General features: G+C 44.5%; 1 protein-coding gene across 1 annotated transcript in view; it reads left to right on the forward strand.

Annotated features, from left to right (window-relative positions):
• Positions 1-14,389, forward strand: part of LOC310853979 (tensin-1-like) — a 128,707-nt gene that overhangs the window by 78,465 nt on the left and 35,853 nt on the right. Inside the window, exon 16 of the mRNA XM_083758454.1 lies at positions 12,788-13,467. Within this exon, the coding sequence (XP_083614580.1) occupies positions 12,788-13,467 (680 nt within the window). The remainder of the gene's footprint in view (positions 1-12,787; positions 13,468-14,389) is intronic.

Raw genomic sequence — 14,389 nt, forward strand, 5'->3', positions numbered from 1 at the left:
CATGATTGACGGGCACGGATCATAGCAAAGTGTCGTAGCTGTCAACCCAGGATTAGGTTACCTGTAAAAACGTCGTCTTTAAAGCAAGAGGAATTTTGTCCCAAGTCCTACAGTATGTACAGTATGCCACGTCAAAGAGTTTGACGCTATCGAGCAGAAATGTAATGTTGCGTTCACAGATTCACACGGGTGCATACTTAGTTTAGACTATAGTCATTGGTTAGACATGGGTTAAGGTTAGGTTTAGGTGTGTTCCCCCTGTGGGAGGTTAGGTTTAGGGTGAGGGTTTGAGATGTAAAAGTGATATTCACTATGTACTGTACAGTAAAGTATATATGCGTGAGCTTATGCACTACTTCTTTGCTTCTTTACCATTCTGGACGGGAAGCCCTTTTGGTGTTTTAAGCATCAGATTTCAGATTTTGAGATGCAGCATCTCATTTTCAAGAGGGACCCATAAAAAACAAAATACAGAAAAGCATACTGTACACAAATACACAAAATATGCAGTACACAGATACATACAGATATACAAATACATACATAATATACACAAATAGCTTGCTCACCATCTTCCACCTACACCACCAACCACCACATAATACACAGTGTAGATGAGGTCACAGCGCAAGTATTTCAGGGTCATAAAAGGTTACAGTCAGGTTAGAAGCATAGACTAGTTGTACTCATGTTATACTTTAGCTATTTTTGAAAAATCTTGAAAATGTGGCGCAAATCTTTGAATATATTCTTTCAGAGCGAACGTTTTCAACTCAAATCTTTGCTTCTGGGCAGCATATCGGCGGGCCAATTACATATATTTTTGGGAGTCCGAAAGACTCCCGACTGACATAGAATCATAGGTTTTTCAAAAAAACTGTCATGAGTTAGAAGACATTTGTAGTATCAGTTCTCAGGTCTCAATGGCTTGACCGTGCCTTACTTGAGATTAAGAAGAAATGTGTGCACACAGTGTGACATACAGTAGTGAATCACTGCTCCTACTGTACATTTTGTACATTACTGGTTGTATAGCAGTGCTAAGATACAGTCTATTTATGAACCACCATGAAGTATCGTTGGGTTTTAATAGTTTTGTTATCGCAGTTAAAGGCTGTTTTTTTTTACTGCTGTCTTGGGTCCTAAACACACACGCCAGTCAATTCAGAGGAATGTACAAGCAAGAGGCAGGTGCTGTGTGTGTGTGTGTGTGTGTGTGTGTGTGTGTGTGTGTGTGTGTGTGTGTGTGTGTGTGTGTGTGTGTGTGTGTGTGTGTGTGTGTGTGTGTGTGTGTGTGTGTGTGTGTGTGTGTGTGTGTGTGTGTGTGTGTGTGTGTGTGTGTGTGTGTGTGTGTGTGTGTGTGTGTGAGCACATGGCATTGTTTGAGCTTGTTTTGAGCTGGCACTTTCACAAGAGCAGCACCTGTCACTCGAGAGAATACAGAGAATGGACAGGTGTGAAACATTGTGTGTGTGAGAGAGAGAGAGATACTGTTCTTTGCCAGGTGGAGCCTTTTGTCGGCTGGCAATAAAGTACAGAGAGCAAAATGATCATCTACTGTAGGAGTTCTCAACGTTTTTGGCCGGGGACCCCCCCCCCCCCCCCCCCCCCGAGTGTAAACAATTCATTTCCATTTTCCAGCCATTCAGTTGCAAAAAAACAACAACATATATATATATTTTTTAAATAATTTGGGGTCCCGCAAAATTATTTGGCGAGCCTAATTTCGGGTTTGCCATATGCTATGTGGCTATTTCTCCACCATACACTACAGCAACAAGCTATTTATTTCCATTCAGATGACTAATGGTTATTTGTTACGTGCTACTATAACTTTTCGCCCGCTATTTTAAGGGCTGTGCTGGGAATAGACGCTCGCTGCATGGGTACAGTAGCCCTTGAGAACAGAACAGCAGCCACTGTAAGGCTTTACTCCATGGCTCCGTCTTCATCCAAAACCACATGTTAGGCTATGCTGGGAATCATTCTCTGGAAGCCGTGCGGGGCGGATTCTTTCTGCGCTGCGCTCTGGAGTGTATAAGTGAGCTCAGAGACTCATGTCGAATCCCCACAATAGACGATGTGTGCGTGTACACGCGGCCATGTGTCCGGCCCAAAGTGTCCCTTTGTTTTACATGTAAGCCCCTTTTAACCCATTCTGTTCATACGAGGTTTCCGCCGGACACACACTGGTCTGATTAACCCGTTCTGACCTGAGATCAGATTCTATAAAAATGTCAGTCGCTCTTCGATTTTTTTCAAAAATAGCAGACCTACAAGCTCGTATCGCGCCACTCGGTGGCGCGATATGAGCTTGTAGATCTGCTATTTTTCAAGAGCTATGCACGACATGATGCCAACACCACAATGGGTGCCCGGACAGAATGGGTTAAATAACGGCATTCGCTAAATACTTAAATTGTGATCGTACAATGACTCAAAGTGTAAACATGATATAGTTCCAGTCCTTTTTATATCATTTTTATCCCACGATTTTGCAACCCAGTGTCAATTATCTAATTTAATCCTGGGCGCTAGCTACACTACCTCTGCCAACCTGGGGAGAGCAACAAACGTACCTCATACTTCCATCTAGGCATGAGGAGTCTTCTTTTCACCTGGCAGTTCGGAGTTTCCCTGGTTGGACATAGCAAGTTCCAGTCCTTGATTCTGATTGGCTGAATCCCGGTGTAAAATACATTACGACGTGTTCACGACAGTGGTTTCACAAAGTGGGGTCCGGGGACTCCCAGGGGTCCTTGAGGGAGTCCCAGGGGGTCCCCAGCTTAAATGATAGTTTGGAACCAAATTATGGGTCCGTAACTCTGAGAGTGTACAGATGCCATGGAACCAAATGGACCCATTTGGTTCCATTAGTACAATTTCAGAGTTTAACTAGAAAAAGTGCCCTTCTGGGCACAGGTCTCCACCAGGTTATCCACAGATCCGTGCAGTTAGAGGTAAAAACACTTTTCGGCCAGTTATAGCGCCACCTTGAGGCTGAGTTGAAATTGTTCATGTGGCATTTTGTCCTCGGCCTAGTGGGAATGTGGGTGCACAATTTCACGGAAATCACGCGATGTGTTCATGATTTGCAGCATTTTGTTTGAAACTGAGCACTCCTGTGAACTTTGGAAGCCAATCTTAACCAATCAGGATGGAGTGTGAGAAATATGAAAGACCGGTTTGGTTGAATGGCTCTAGAGAGACTGTGTACCAATTTGCGTGATGTTTGGACAAAATCTGTAGGTGTGCTGTGCAAAAACCTGTTTTGCACAAAGCGGCCTCCTGGTGGCGCTATAACAGGCCGTTCTGGAAAGTTTGGGGCAGAGGTTCATGGTTGGCATCCAGGGAGTGTGTGTGCAAAATTTGGCATCGACCGGGTTAACGGTGGCTGAGATTAGCTGGTCACGGACGGACACACGGACACACGGACACACGGACGGACGGAGTGCAAAACATACTCTCCCCATGCCTTCGGCTGGTGGAGACAATTAACATTGATTTTACAATATATACATTGGGGGTCCCAGAGATAGAAATGCCGATAAACCGCTGTCTGTAGACTGATATGCATGTCAAATTGGGGGTCCTTGAAATTAACCCATTTTGGGTGGGATTTTGGTGTTGGCATTATGTTATGCTTTAGCTATTGAAAAATAGCAGATCTACAAGCTCATAGTGCGCCACCGAGTGGCGCGCTACGAGCTTGTAGGTCTGCTATTTTTGAAAAATCGAAGAACATAGAAACATAGCTTTTTCAGAAAACTTTCAGGATTCAGGAGACATTTGTAGAATCTGATCTCAGGTCAGAATGGGTTAAACAGGATGAGAATCACTGCTAGAGCCCTAAAAGTGTAAATTTGGGGGTCCTTGACATGACAAAGTTTGTGAACCGCTGGTTTACAAGGTTCACATTCACCATACAGCTCTGTGACTGGGGACCCCCTGAGAGCTCCATGACTGGGGAGGGGACCCCCTGACAGCTCCATGACTGGGGAGGGGACCCCCTGACAGCTCCATGACTGGGGAGGGGACCCCCTGACAGCTCCATGACTGGGGAGGGGACCCCCTGACAGCTCCATGACTGGGGAGGGGACCCCCTGACAGCTCCATGACTGGGGAGGGGACCCCCTGACAGCTCCATGACTATATTGCAATTTAGTTTTTCCTATGGCGTAAAACAAGCAGTTTTTACTGACAAATCACTTTAAAACAAGTAATTTGTGCATCAATTGACAGGAGCTTTTCAGGCATTTGCACAGCAACCTCCGTGTTTTGTGAAAGCATTTGTGGGTACAGTTGCGGGTACTACTTTATTGTAGAAATTATTATTATATAGCGAAGTTGTTGATGGATGACTATGGTTTTCATGTTATAAAAGCAATATGCCACTGAAGCCTGTGGTTTACCGTGATTTCAAAAACATGCTAAGAGGGTCGCGGAAGCACTGTGCTCCACTTCGGGCTTCGCTACGCCATGTTAGCCGTTTGAAAACCACGGCCTCATTTGACTTATTGCTTTAGTGAACTTTTTAAAAGGTGTGAAGAAAGGAAATATGGTATGTAGTTTAACACCCGGAACCTCTCGCTCTCCGTCTCTCCCTCTTTATGGGGCCGAACGGTTTGCGGAGCGGTCTGATATCGGAAGGTCGCTAGTTCGTATCCCCGGACCGGCACGCTAAAATTACCACCGCTGAAGTGCCCTTGAGCAAGGCATTGAACCCCCCCTACCATGAAATGTTCTATGAGCAGGGCCTGGCTGTAAACAAGTTATTGAGCTTAGTCCAGTTACCCTGGGTAAATATAGTAACTTTGCTTTTTCTGTTGCAAAAAACCTCCTTGTTTTAGTTTGCAAGTCTTGTGTGCGCAAAGACACGTCCGCATTGCTCACTAACCCGCCATGCAGGCACGCATGACTATCCCCTAACAGCCCAGCTTAATACGCATGCCAAAAGTGTGAGGCGAATGTGAAGGTCACGACCTTATGATGCTCGTTTAGTGAGTTCCTGCCATGCCCCACGTTGTTTAGCCTCCTAACTTCCTTTCCGGGTTCGGAGAATTATGGGCCCCCTTCTCGTTGGGTCCACGACAGAGAAATATAGTAAGGAAGTTCTTTAAGGAGGTGAGAGATTTTAGTCGGGGGGCGGGAGGATTCCTATGCTCTGGTCTGGTGGTGAGGCACTCACTCCTATACCTCTGAATTCTTTGCCTTTTCTTGTGTTGAATTCTTCCACTTGTCAAGCCTCTCTTTGAAGGGCAGGGCGCTCTAGCATTAGGACGGGAATGCCCCGCTGCACCCAAAGGTCGCAGGGTTGACCCCTGTGCTAATTATTTCTGTCAAGCACCAGGTGTCTCTTTGAAGTGTCCTTCGGCAGCACAATGAACTGTTCATAATAGAATCCACCTGATTCTGGGCTATACCGTACCACATGGTGTACTGTCCGCTGAGAGACGAGTCCTTGAGAAATGATGCCGACGACGAGGTTGCCTTCAGACATTCATTCTGCCTCTTCTTCCACCTTTCCTTTTTACGAGTCGTTACGTCGGATGTCATTATTGTATGATTCACCGCAACTGGAAAGTGTTGTCCGTGCAAAGTTGAGTCATGGAAAGCTCAGTGTAAATGATCATCTTTCATGAAGGAGAACAAGGGCATTCCCTATTCTGCAGTGCGTGCGTGCGTGCACGTGTTGAAAGAAGAGGAAAGAGTGAAGAAGAAAAAAAATTGACGTAAAAGAAAAATGATGGGTCTCAGAAGAAGAGTAATGCCTGATTTATATTTGTGTCGTACGCGGAAGACACCGACACCGGTGTATAAATCAGTGTGTGTATATATATATATATATATATATATATATATATATATATATATATATATATATATATATATACGTCGTATATATATATACACACACACAGCACACACACACACACACACACACACACACACACACACTATATGTATTCTGTATACTATATTTCTTTATACTTTAATTGTATATGTAAATGAAATGTACAGTTTTTATATTATACATTATTAATTGATATTATGTATAGGCTCATTAATGTAAGAAGAGGGGGATACCCAAATAGGGGATCCCCTGGTGATGTCACTGATCCCAGGTCAGGGCAGATAGACGGTGGAGTGTGGCAGACAGACGTATACACGGCAGGCAGTTCATTTCAAACGGCCGGCCAGCCAGTGGCGTGTCACCACTCCCCCTGTTGCCGGGAAGAGAGCAGATTCCAGAGCTGCGAGCTCACACACACGCACACACACACACACACACACACACACACACACGTACACACACACACGTCAGAGGCCGGTGGAATGGAAGGGCGCCGCCCCACCACCACCACCACCACCTCGCTGTGGCCCACAGCACATGTGCAGTGATGAGAGGAGGTTGTGTATCAGGAAGGAGATGGGAACCACAGAAAGGTTCAGACTAGTCACCCAACTGGCAACGGCAACTCCTCCATTCTAGGACTAATGGACTTTTAAAGTACTTTTGTTTTTCTTTCTCCCCACGATCATTTGATCATGAATGGAGTGAAAGGGAAGGAATATTGATCGACTCAAACTCTTATTGGGCATTTTTGTAGAAAGAGCAAGAGAGAGAGAGAGAGAGAGAGAGAAGGGAAAAGCAGGTAAGGAGAATGTTTTTGTTTGAGTTGGGATGGGATGGCATGACTGAATGTGAATGGAATAATATCAGGGTAGAATTTATTTTGGAAGACAAGCGGCAAGGAAATCAATATTAGGATCCAGTCGGAATAGTTCACAATTTGAACTCTGTTCCAAATTAGTTTAGCTTGTGTACACTTCAAGCTAATGAAGAATGTCTGTGTTTCAATATGAACACGTAGACAAGAAACAATGTCAGTGTTTTGCCTGAGTGCTGTCACCTGCACTATAGCACTCATGCAAAGAAAATCCCCATAATACTGTACTTACTACAGTATTATCTCTGTGTGATACATCTATTCATACTTTTTTTCATATGTTTGGCCTGCAGTATATTAGTCTCTCCTTCTCTCTATCTCTGGTTGCCACCATGTCTGAGGGCTTGTTGACATGGGCTCTGAAATAGCAGAGCTTGGAGTGATCCGCCATCTGTCCCTGGGGAGCCATCTATTTGGGCCTTCCGTCATATGAGACAGGCCGCGGTCACCCAGTGTCACTTTTCAAATGTGTATCTGATACAGTAGGTGAAATGTATATTGTCCTATTAAGTGCTTGATGTGAATGTAAACATTGCAGCATACAAGCTTGCAGCCAGTTAACACAACTGTGAAATAAGATGAGGAAACAGTGTTTCAGCATTCTTCATTATTACCTATATATCTCATTACTATGATGTGAGGAGATATGGTGTTGTTTCATACAACATCAACATTTTGCAGAGAAATACACAGAAGTTATAGTATATATAGTGTTTTCACACAATATCATCTCATCGTATCAGAACAATGGGATATAGGTCCAACATTGGTAAAGTTTCCCTTTGATCAAGCTTTAGAACTCTTCAGCTTAAAGAGGTTTTTTGTGGGTGGGTGGGTTGCTGCTGCTGTTGTTGTTATATTTTAGTCCATGGTGGTTTGGTTGTATTTCTCATTGTTTATCCACCTGCACCCTATAGTGTCCCTATTCTCAGGAGAACATTTGGGACAAATGGTAGATCCATAAGCTCACAAGGAGTGCATGGCATGGTCCTATACTACTATAGAGCGTCGCAGTCCCACCCCCTTTCAGAACGACGAGTGGCCCAGGAAATTAATCCCAATGCATTTTGCCCATAGGCTTTTCTTAAGGTATTTATTTAAAGACGGTTACGCCGCGGACAAAGCCAACTCGGATCGTGACAAATCATGACAATGAACACTATGTTTTGGGCCGAAATAATTTATAAGAAGAAAAACAAAACAAATAGTGTTGTCTCCTGCCTTTATTTTCTTCTTTCTAGAAGATTTGATCGGCCCAAAACATTGTGTTCATTGTCATGATTTGTCAAGATCCGAGTTGGCTTTGTCCGCGGCGTAACCGTCTTTAAATAAATACTTTAAGAAAAGCCTATGGGCAAAATGCATTGGGATTAATTTCCTGGGCCACTCGTCGTTCTGAAAGGGGGTGGGACTGCGACGCTCTATAGAGCTGGGGGGGACCCTATACCTTCATGGTCAACTCAGGATATAGGGTTGATGTGGTTATCGGAGGAGGAAATCAGTCATCCACGTTGCCAGGTGGTCACAACTGCCAGAAGGTGGTCTATTAATGGACAGACAGCCTGCCATTAAATCAGGGGTGATGAAACGGAACTTGCTTGGCTTACTGTAGATGTAAGAATCATCACTCAGCTTCTGTGCACTTTTATATAGCAGCCCTAGATGGATCATTTTCAGTGTTATGTAGGGTGTGTTTCCCAACACATCCAATGTTTTTGTTGTTGTTGTTAATTACACCTTTTATGACGAATAGCCTACTCAATTGTAGTACCTTGAAAACGAGATGGTTCATCTCAAGGGAAGATGCAAAGGGCAATCAACCACAAGAACTACTGTAGGTTCACAGGACAGAACCTTTTTGATATTGTTTAATGTAGCTAGAATGTTTTGTTATTGTTTTTCATCATAATGTATTGTGTTTTTGTCGTCCTCATGCTGTAATCACTATCAGAGCGTCCTTGAAAAAGAGAGCTTGCTCCGTGAATAAATAGAGGGAAAAGAAAAGAAAGTTGGCATAATGGCAATCAATCAACGTTATACACTACATCGGTTGTTCTCAACAAGTGGTCCGGGGACCACCAGTGGTCCTTGAGAGGGTTCCAGGTGGTCCCCATGCTAAATGGAGAGTTGGTAACCAAATGGACCCTTATAGATCTTTAACTCTTGAGAGCATAAGAGTTAAATTATTGTTAAACACCTGCATTACTTAATTTACAAGAAGTCTACAGAGTTTGAGAATGTAGAAGAATTCATGGTTATCTCTCCTAATGGTACCAACATCAATACAGAATGGAACAAAAACAAAAAGTTCTTTCATTTTGGGTTTAAGAGACTAAGTGGTCCGTCTAGAGATAGTGGTCCGTGGCTCAAATAATTAAATAATGGTCGCTGTTATCAAAATGGTTGAATACCACTGCACTACATGATTTTTATTTCATCGTTATTTTACCAGGTATAGTCACTTGATGAGGTGCAGTAAAAAAAAAAAAAAAGAGACAATAACCAGAAAGAAAAGAACAGTTCATTCCAGTTTAGTGGGGAGCCTCTGACAACCCGGCCACGGAAAGATTTTCACTTCTTTTAAAGGTATACTTTTAAACTGTGGTCAATCTGACATGGGTATAATGTGAGGCAGCAATCTGGGCGCTCTGTCCCAGGGCTTCCCAATCTTTTTTAGCTCCTTTTTTAGAACCAAAAGAGAAATGTGATGTCTCCCCGGGACCCAAACTAGTGAAAATAGCAGATCTTACAAGTGACGCGACGCTTTTACAAGTGTCTCTTTTGAACACACAATGTCGTTTTAGTCCTATTTAGTCATTTGAAATTGTTAAGTCTAAACTAAAGCCATATAACCACACCAAAGGGCCGAGAGTCGAGACAGTTTTAGTGTTGTCCCAGCGGTGTGATATGTCCTGTTGCTGCACGTCGTTCCAAGTTGTCCCAAGTGATTCAACTGGTTGAATTCAATGGTCCAAACCACACCAAAGGGTCACCATGCAACTCCTTGCAACTGTTTGGACCCAAGGAGTTGTATGGTTTACAACCATTTGGTGTGATTTGGGCTTTAGTCGAGTCTAAACTAAATATCAAGACTATATGAAAATCTTAGTCTCACTATGATTTTCATTTTACTTTTTTTATGAAATTCTTTTAAAAAGCTTTGAATTTGTTTTTTGTTTTTTTTTTTTTTTTTTTTTAAATGTTTTGAAATAATAATAATTAAAAACAAAACGTATAGGAAACAACAAACAAAATAATAAAGGAATAAAGGTGTCCATGACCCACACATGGGTGGTGTGCTCCATTCTGGGTCTAGTCTGGGTTTATACAGACCAGTGGTGGTGGTCTTTCCTTTTATCAGCCCTGGTCTGGGTTTACAGATTTCAGATCTTTATTGAAGGGACAGCCCCTTGAGATGCAGCATCTCATTTACAAGAGGGACCCATAAAAAACAAAATACAGAAAAGCATACTGTACACAAATACACAAAACATGCAGTACACAGATACAAACAGATATACAAATACATACATATATACACAAATAGCTTGCTCACCCTCTTCCACCTACACCACCAACCACCACATAATACACAGTGTAGATAAGGTCACAGCGCAAATATTTCAGGGTCATAAATGGTTACAGTCAGGTTAGAAGCATAGACAAGTTGAGTCTAGATGTGAATGTAAGGAGGTCCTGAAGCTACTATATGATGAGATGGATCTAAGATTGGTTGTTCCAATGGAATGGGGCTTTGTAGCAGAAAGACCTCCGCCAGACCAGTGGTGGTGGTCTTTCCTTTTATCACAGGAAGCCCAGCTGTTTCCCGGGCCGGGGGTGGGGTGGGGTGGGATGGGGTGGGGGGACACTCCCTGCCTGGTCCACGTCAAAGCCACATGGGTCAGTGTTGCTGACGCAACGTGACAGGGGGGGCTCGGAGCCCCGCAGATAGACTATAAATAGTCGTCAGGCGGGGCTAGTTTTTCAGCAGTGACCAGGCTACAGTATACAGGGGGTGAACCCCAGAGAGAGAGAGAGATAGTTAGGGGTTTTTGAAGGGATGATTCAGGTACAAAAAGCTCTCTTCAGGGGAAAAGGCACGCTCTACTCAGACAGTTTTATATAGTTTCAGGCGTGTGCTGGGTGCAGATTCCAAAAGAACATGTAGAAAATGAATTAAATCCGCACTTCCAGTCGAGTATAAGAGTCTTTATTGATAGTGCTCCGCAGCAGCAGCCATACCAGACAGACAAACACGTTTCGGCGCGCAGGCCCCTTCGTCAGTGTCAAAGTTGGCAGTATAGCAACGGAAATGACATAGATATATATATATATATTTTTCAATTAGAAGGGACAAAAAGCATCATTACAGAATTATGTACAGAAAAGAGTAGAGGATTTCTAAGCAAAGCTCCTCTTCACTTATAATGGCAAGAGCACGAGTCATGACACCGATCTACTGTAGTCTGTCTGGTGTGACATGCATCAAAATGCATGGAGACGGAAACATTCACACATATTTTGCCAGAAAGACAGAGGCACAGACATAACCGATTACATTACCTTGAAATGTGTTGTAACTATTTGGAATATAGTTATTCATATTTCACATTTCATTTCATAATGTTTATAAAGCTGTTTACAAATAGTATTATTATTTACAGTTTAAAAAGAACCAGTTGGGAGTTAAAAGGATTGAATTGATTTAGAATAGCTGTTTTCTGTTGCTATATTCATTTACGGGGTTTTGCTGGAACTGCATTTCCCATAATGCCTTTTATGCTAGCGCCGGATATCCGATGAAGGAGCCGCTCTTTTGTTTAGTTTTTTGAGACGACGAGATACGAGCTAACTACCAGACTAGCCGAGAGAACCTCTTATGCAGTGATACTATTTTGCCAGAAAGACAGAGGCACAGACATGACCGATTACATTACCTTGAAATGAGCCCGGTTCAGTTGATAATTGTCACTAACCTCTCTGTCAGTCAGCCTCATGTATCCTGTCATGCCCTTGTAACGTGTGATCTGCGTTGTGTTGTGGAATAATTAAGTCCCGGACGACTTCTCTCTTTGTTTTTTTTTGTTTTTTTATATATTTTTTTTGCGGCTTACGCCTTTTATTGGTTTTTTGAAGGGACAGACAGTAGGCTGACAGGAAACGGGAGAGAGATGGGGGGATGACATGCAGTAAAGGCCGTGTCGGGCTCGGGAGTCGAACCCGCGGCACACTGCGACTGGATTACCAGTCGGGTGCCCAGACAGTTACGCCACTGCCTGGGCCGACTTCTCTCTTTGTTGACAGTTTAATCTGGTAAATACACAGACGTACAGTATCTGGTCAGTTTCTGTCTGTGTAACACACCCACGTCTATAACAGAATTAACAGTGTGACCAAGAGCATGTTTAGAACAACTAGTATTCATCACAGTATCACAGTAAACATACAGACTCTTGTTGAAAATATAGTGTGCTGAGGAACACATCTTACCTCATGGGCATGTCTCATGTTAGACTGACACCACTCTAAACGTGGACACCAGTGTTATTCAATGAGGTGCCGCCCACTAACCAATAAGAATTGTCATTACTGATGGAGCAAGTGGAACCCACTAAACTCTGTTACACCCTGACAACACTGAAGCAGTGTTGTTTTCGTCGACGAAAGACGAAAAATGTTCGTCGACTACCTTTTTTCACTGACGAAAACTAAATAGAAACTAAATGAAAACTGAGCTATGATGACTAAAACTAAGACTAAATATACTGACAATTTTGTCAACAAATAAAAACTAGACTAAAATGTTAGGAAGGGACTAGTGGACAAGAGATCCAGTATGAGTCATTTTACACTTGGTTGCATGCTGAAAATAGCAGATCTACAAGCTCACAACGCGTCGCGCTGCAGGTACATTCCAGGTGACTAAAATGTGACTGAAACTAAGTGAAAACTATTCAAGAGACTGTGACTAAAACTAAAATAGAAATTTGCTGCCAAAAACAACAGTCTGCACTGAAGCACAGTTTGTAAGCCTCTATACCCTCTCCCTCTTCCAGATGTTGCTCACACCCAGGGCCCACTTGATGGAAGCCTGTACGCTCGGGTCCGCAAGAAAGACTCCCTGGAGGGAGTGGTCTCCATCAACGGCCTTCCGGTCCACGACAACCACCTGACCAACGCCGGGTCAACGCCCCACCACCACCACCCCGCGCATCCCACCTGCAGCCACCCCCTGCAGGCCTGCGAGCAGACTCAGGCCGTCGGACACACCTCCGTCCCGGGCGTCGACCACACCCTATCCGTGAGCAGCGACTCCGGGAACTCCACCGACCGGGAACTCGACCGCCAGGGCCACGGTCACGGCCACGGTCAGCAGCAGGCGGCGGTCCCGCCCTCCTCGCTCAGCCCCCACGAGAAGCGGGAGCTGGACCAGCTCCTGAGTGGCCTGGTGGAAGCGCCCGCGCAGCAGCAGCAGCGGCAGGCGTACTTGGCCCAAAACACCAGCCCGGGCGGCGGTGTCCGGCACCTGGTGCCGGCGCAGGTGCACGTCAACGGGGCCCACACGCGCCTCGTGGGAGCCGCGGCGGCGCCACCGCACCGCGAGACAGACATCCTCGACGACGAGCTGCCCTTGAGCCTGGGCGGGGAGGGGAACAGCGTCGACACCGGCCTCGACACGCTCGGCACGCTCTCGTCTCTGGACGGCCAGGGCACGCCGGCTGAGCTCTACTACCAGGTGGGCAGATATACTGTACTATATACTGTACTGATCTGTACTGTACTGATATACAGTACAGAGTTACTGTACTGGCAGCGACTGTGTGTTCTTAACTTCTTTGTTTCTACTACCAGGTGGGCAGAGTTACTGTACTGGCAGCGACTGTGTGTTCTTAACTTCTTTGTTTCTACTACCAGGTGGGCAGAGTTACTGTACTGGCAGCGACTGTGTGTTCTTAACTTCTTTGTTTCTACTACCAGGTGGGCAGAGTTACTGTACTGGCAGCAACTGTGTGTTCTTTTTTTTTTAATTTAATTTTTTTATCCCACAATTTTGTAACCCAGTTTTCTTTTCACCCAGTGCCAATTATCTAATGTAATCCTGGGCTCTACACTTCCTCTGCCAACCTGGGGGGGGCAGCGGACTGACCTCATGCCTCCTTCTATGCATGAGGAGTCCAAGCTGCGTGAAGCTGTGAACACGCCGCGAGTGCCCACAGCGTCCCCAGCGGGAATCGAACCCAGGACCTTCTAGCTGTGAGGCGACAGCATTACCAACTGTGCCACCGTGCCCCCTGCGACTGTGTGTTCTTAGTTACAGATATAACATATAACATATTACAGATATAATGTACTGGCAGCGACTGTGTGTTCTTAACTTCTTTGTTTCTACTACCAGGTGGGCAGAGTTACTGTACTGGCAGTGACTGTGTGTTCTTAACTTCTTTGTTTCTACTACCAGGTGGGCAGAGTTACTGTACTGGCAGTGACTGTGTGTTCTTAACTCCTTTGTTTCTACTACCAGGTGGGCAGAGTTACTGTACTGGCAGCGACTGTGTGTTCTTAACTCCTTTGTTTCTACTACCAGGTGGGCAGAGTTACTGTACTGGCAGTGACTGTGTGTTCTTAACTTCTTTGTGACCCATGGGAGTTGTGGAGGA

The sequence above is a fragment of the Protomyctophum parallelum genome (genome assembly GCF_964188405.1).
Source record: "Protomyctophum parallelum genome assembly, chromosome: 23".
In the NCBI taxonomy this organism is placed as follows: Eukaryota; Metazoa; Chordata; class Actinopteri; order Myctophiformes; family Myctophidae; genus Protomyctophum; species Protomyctophum parallelum.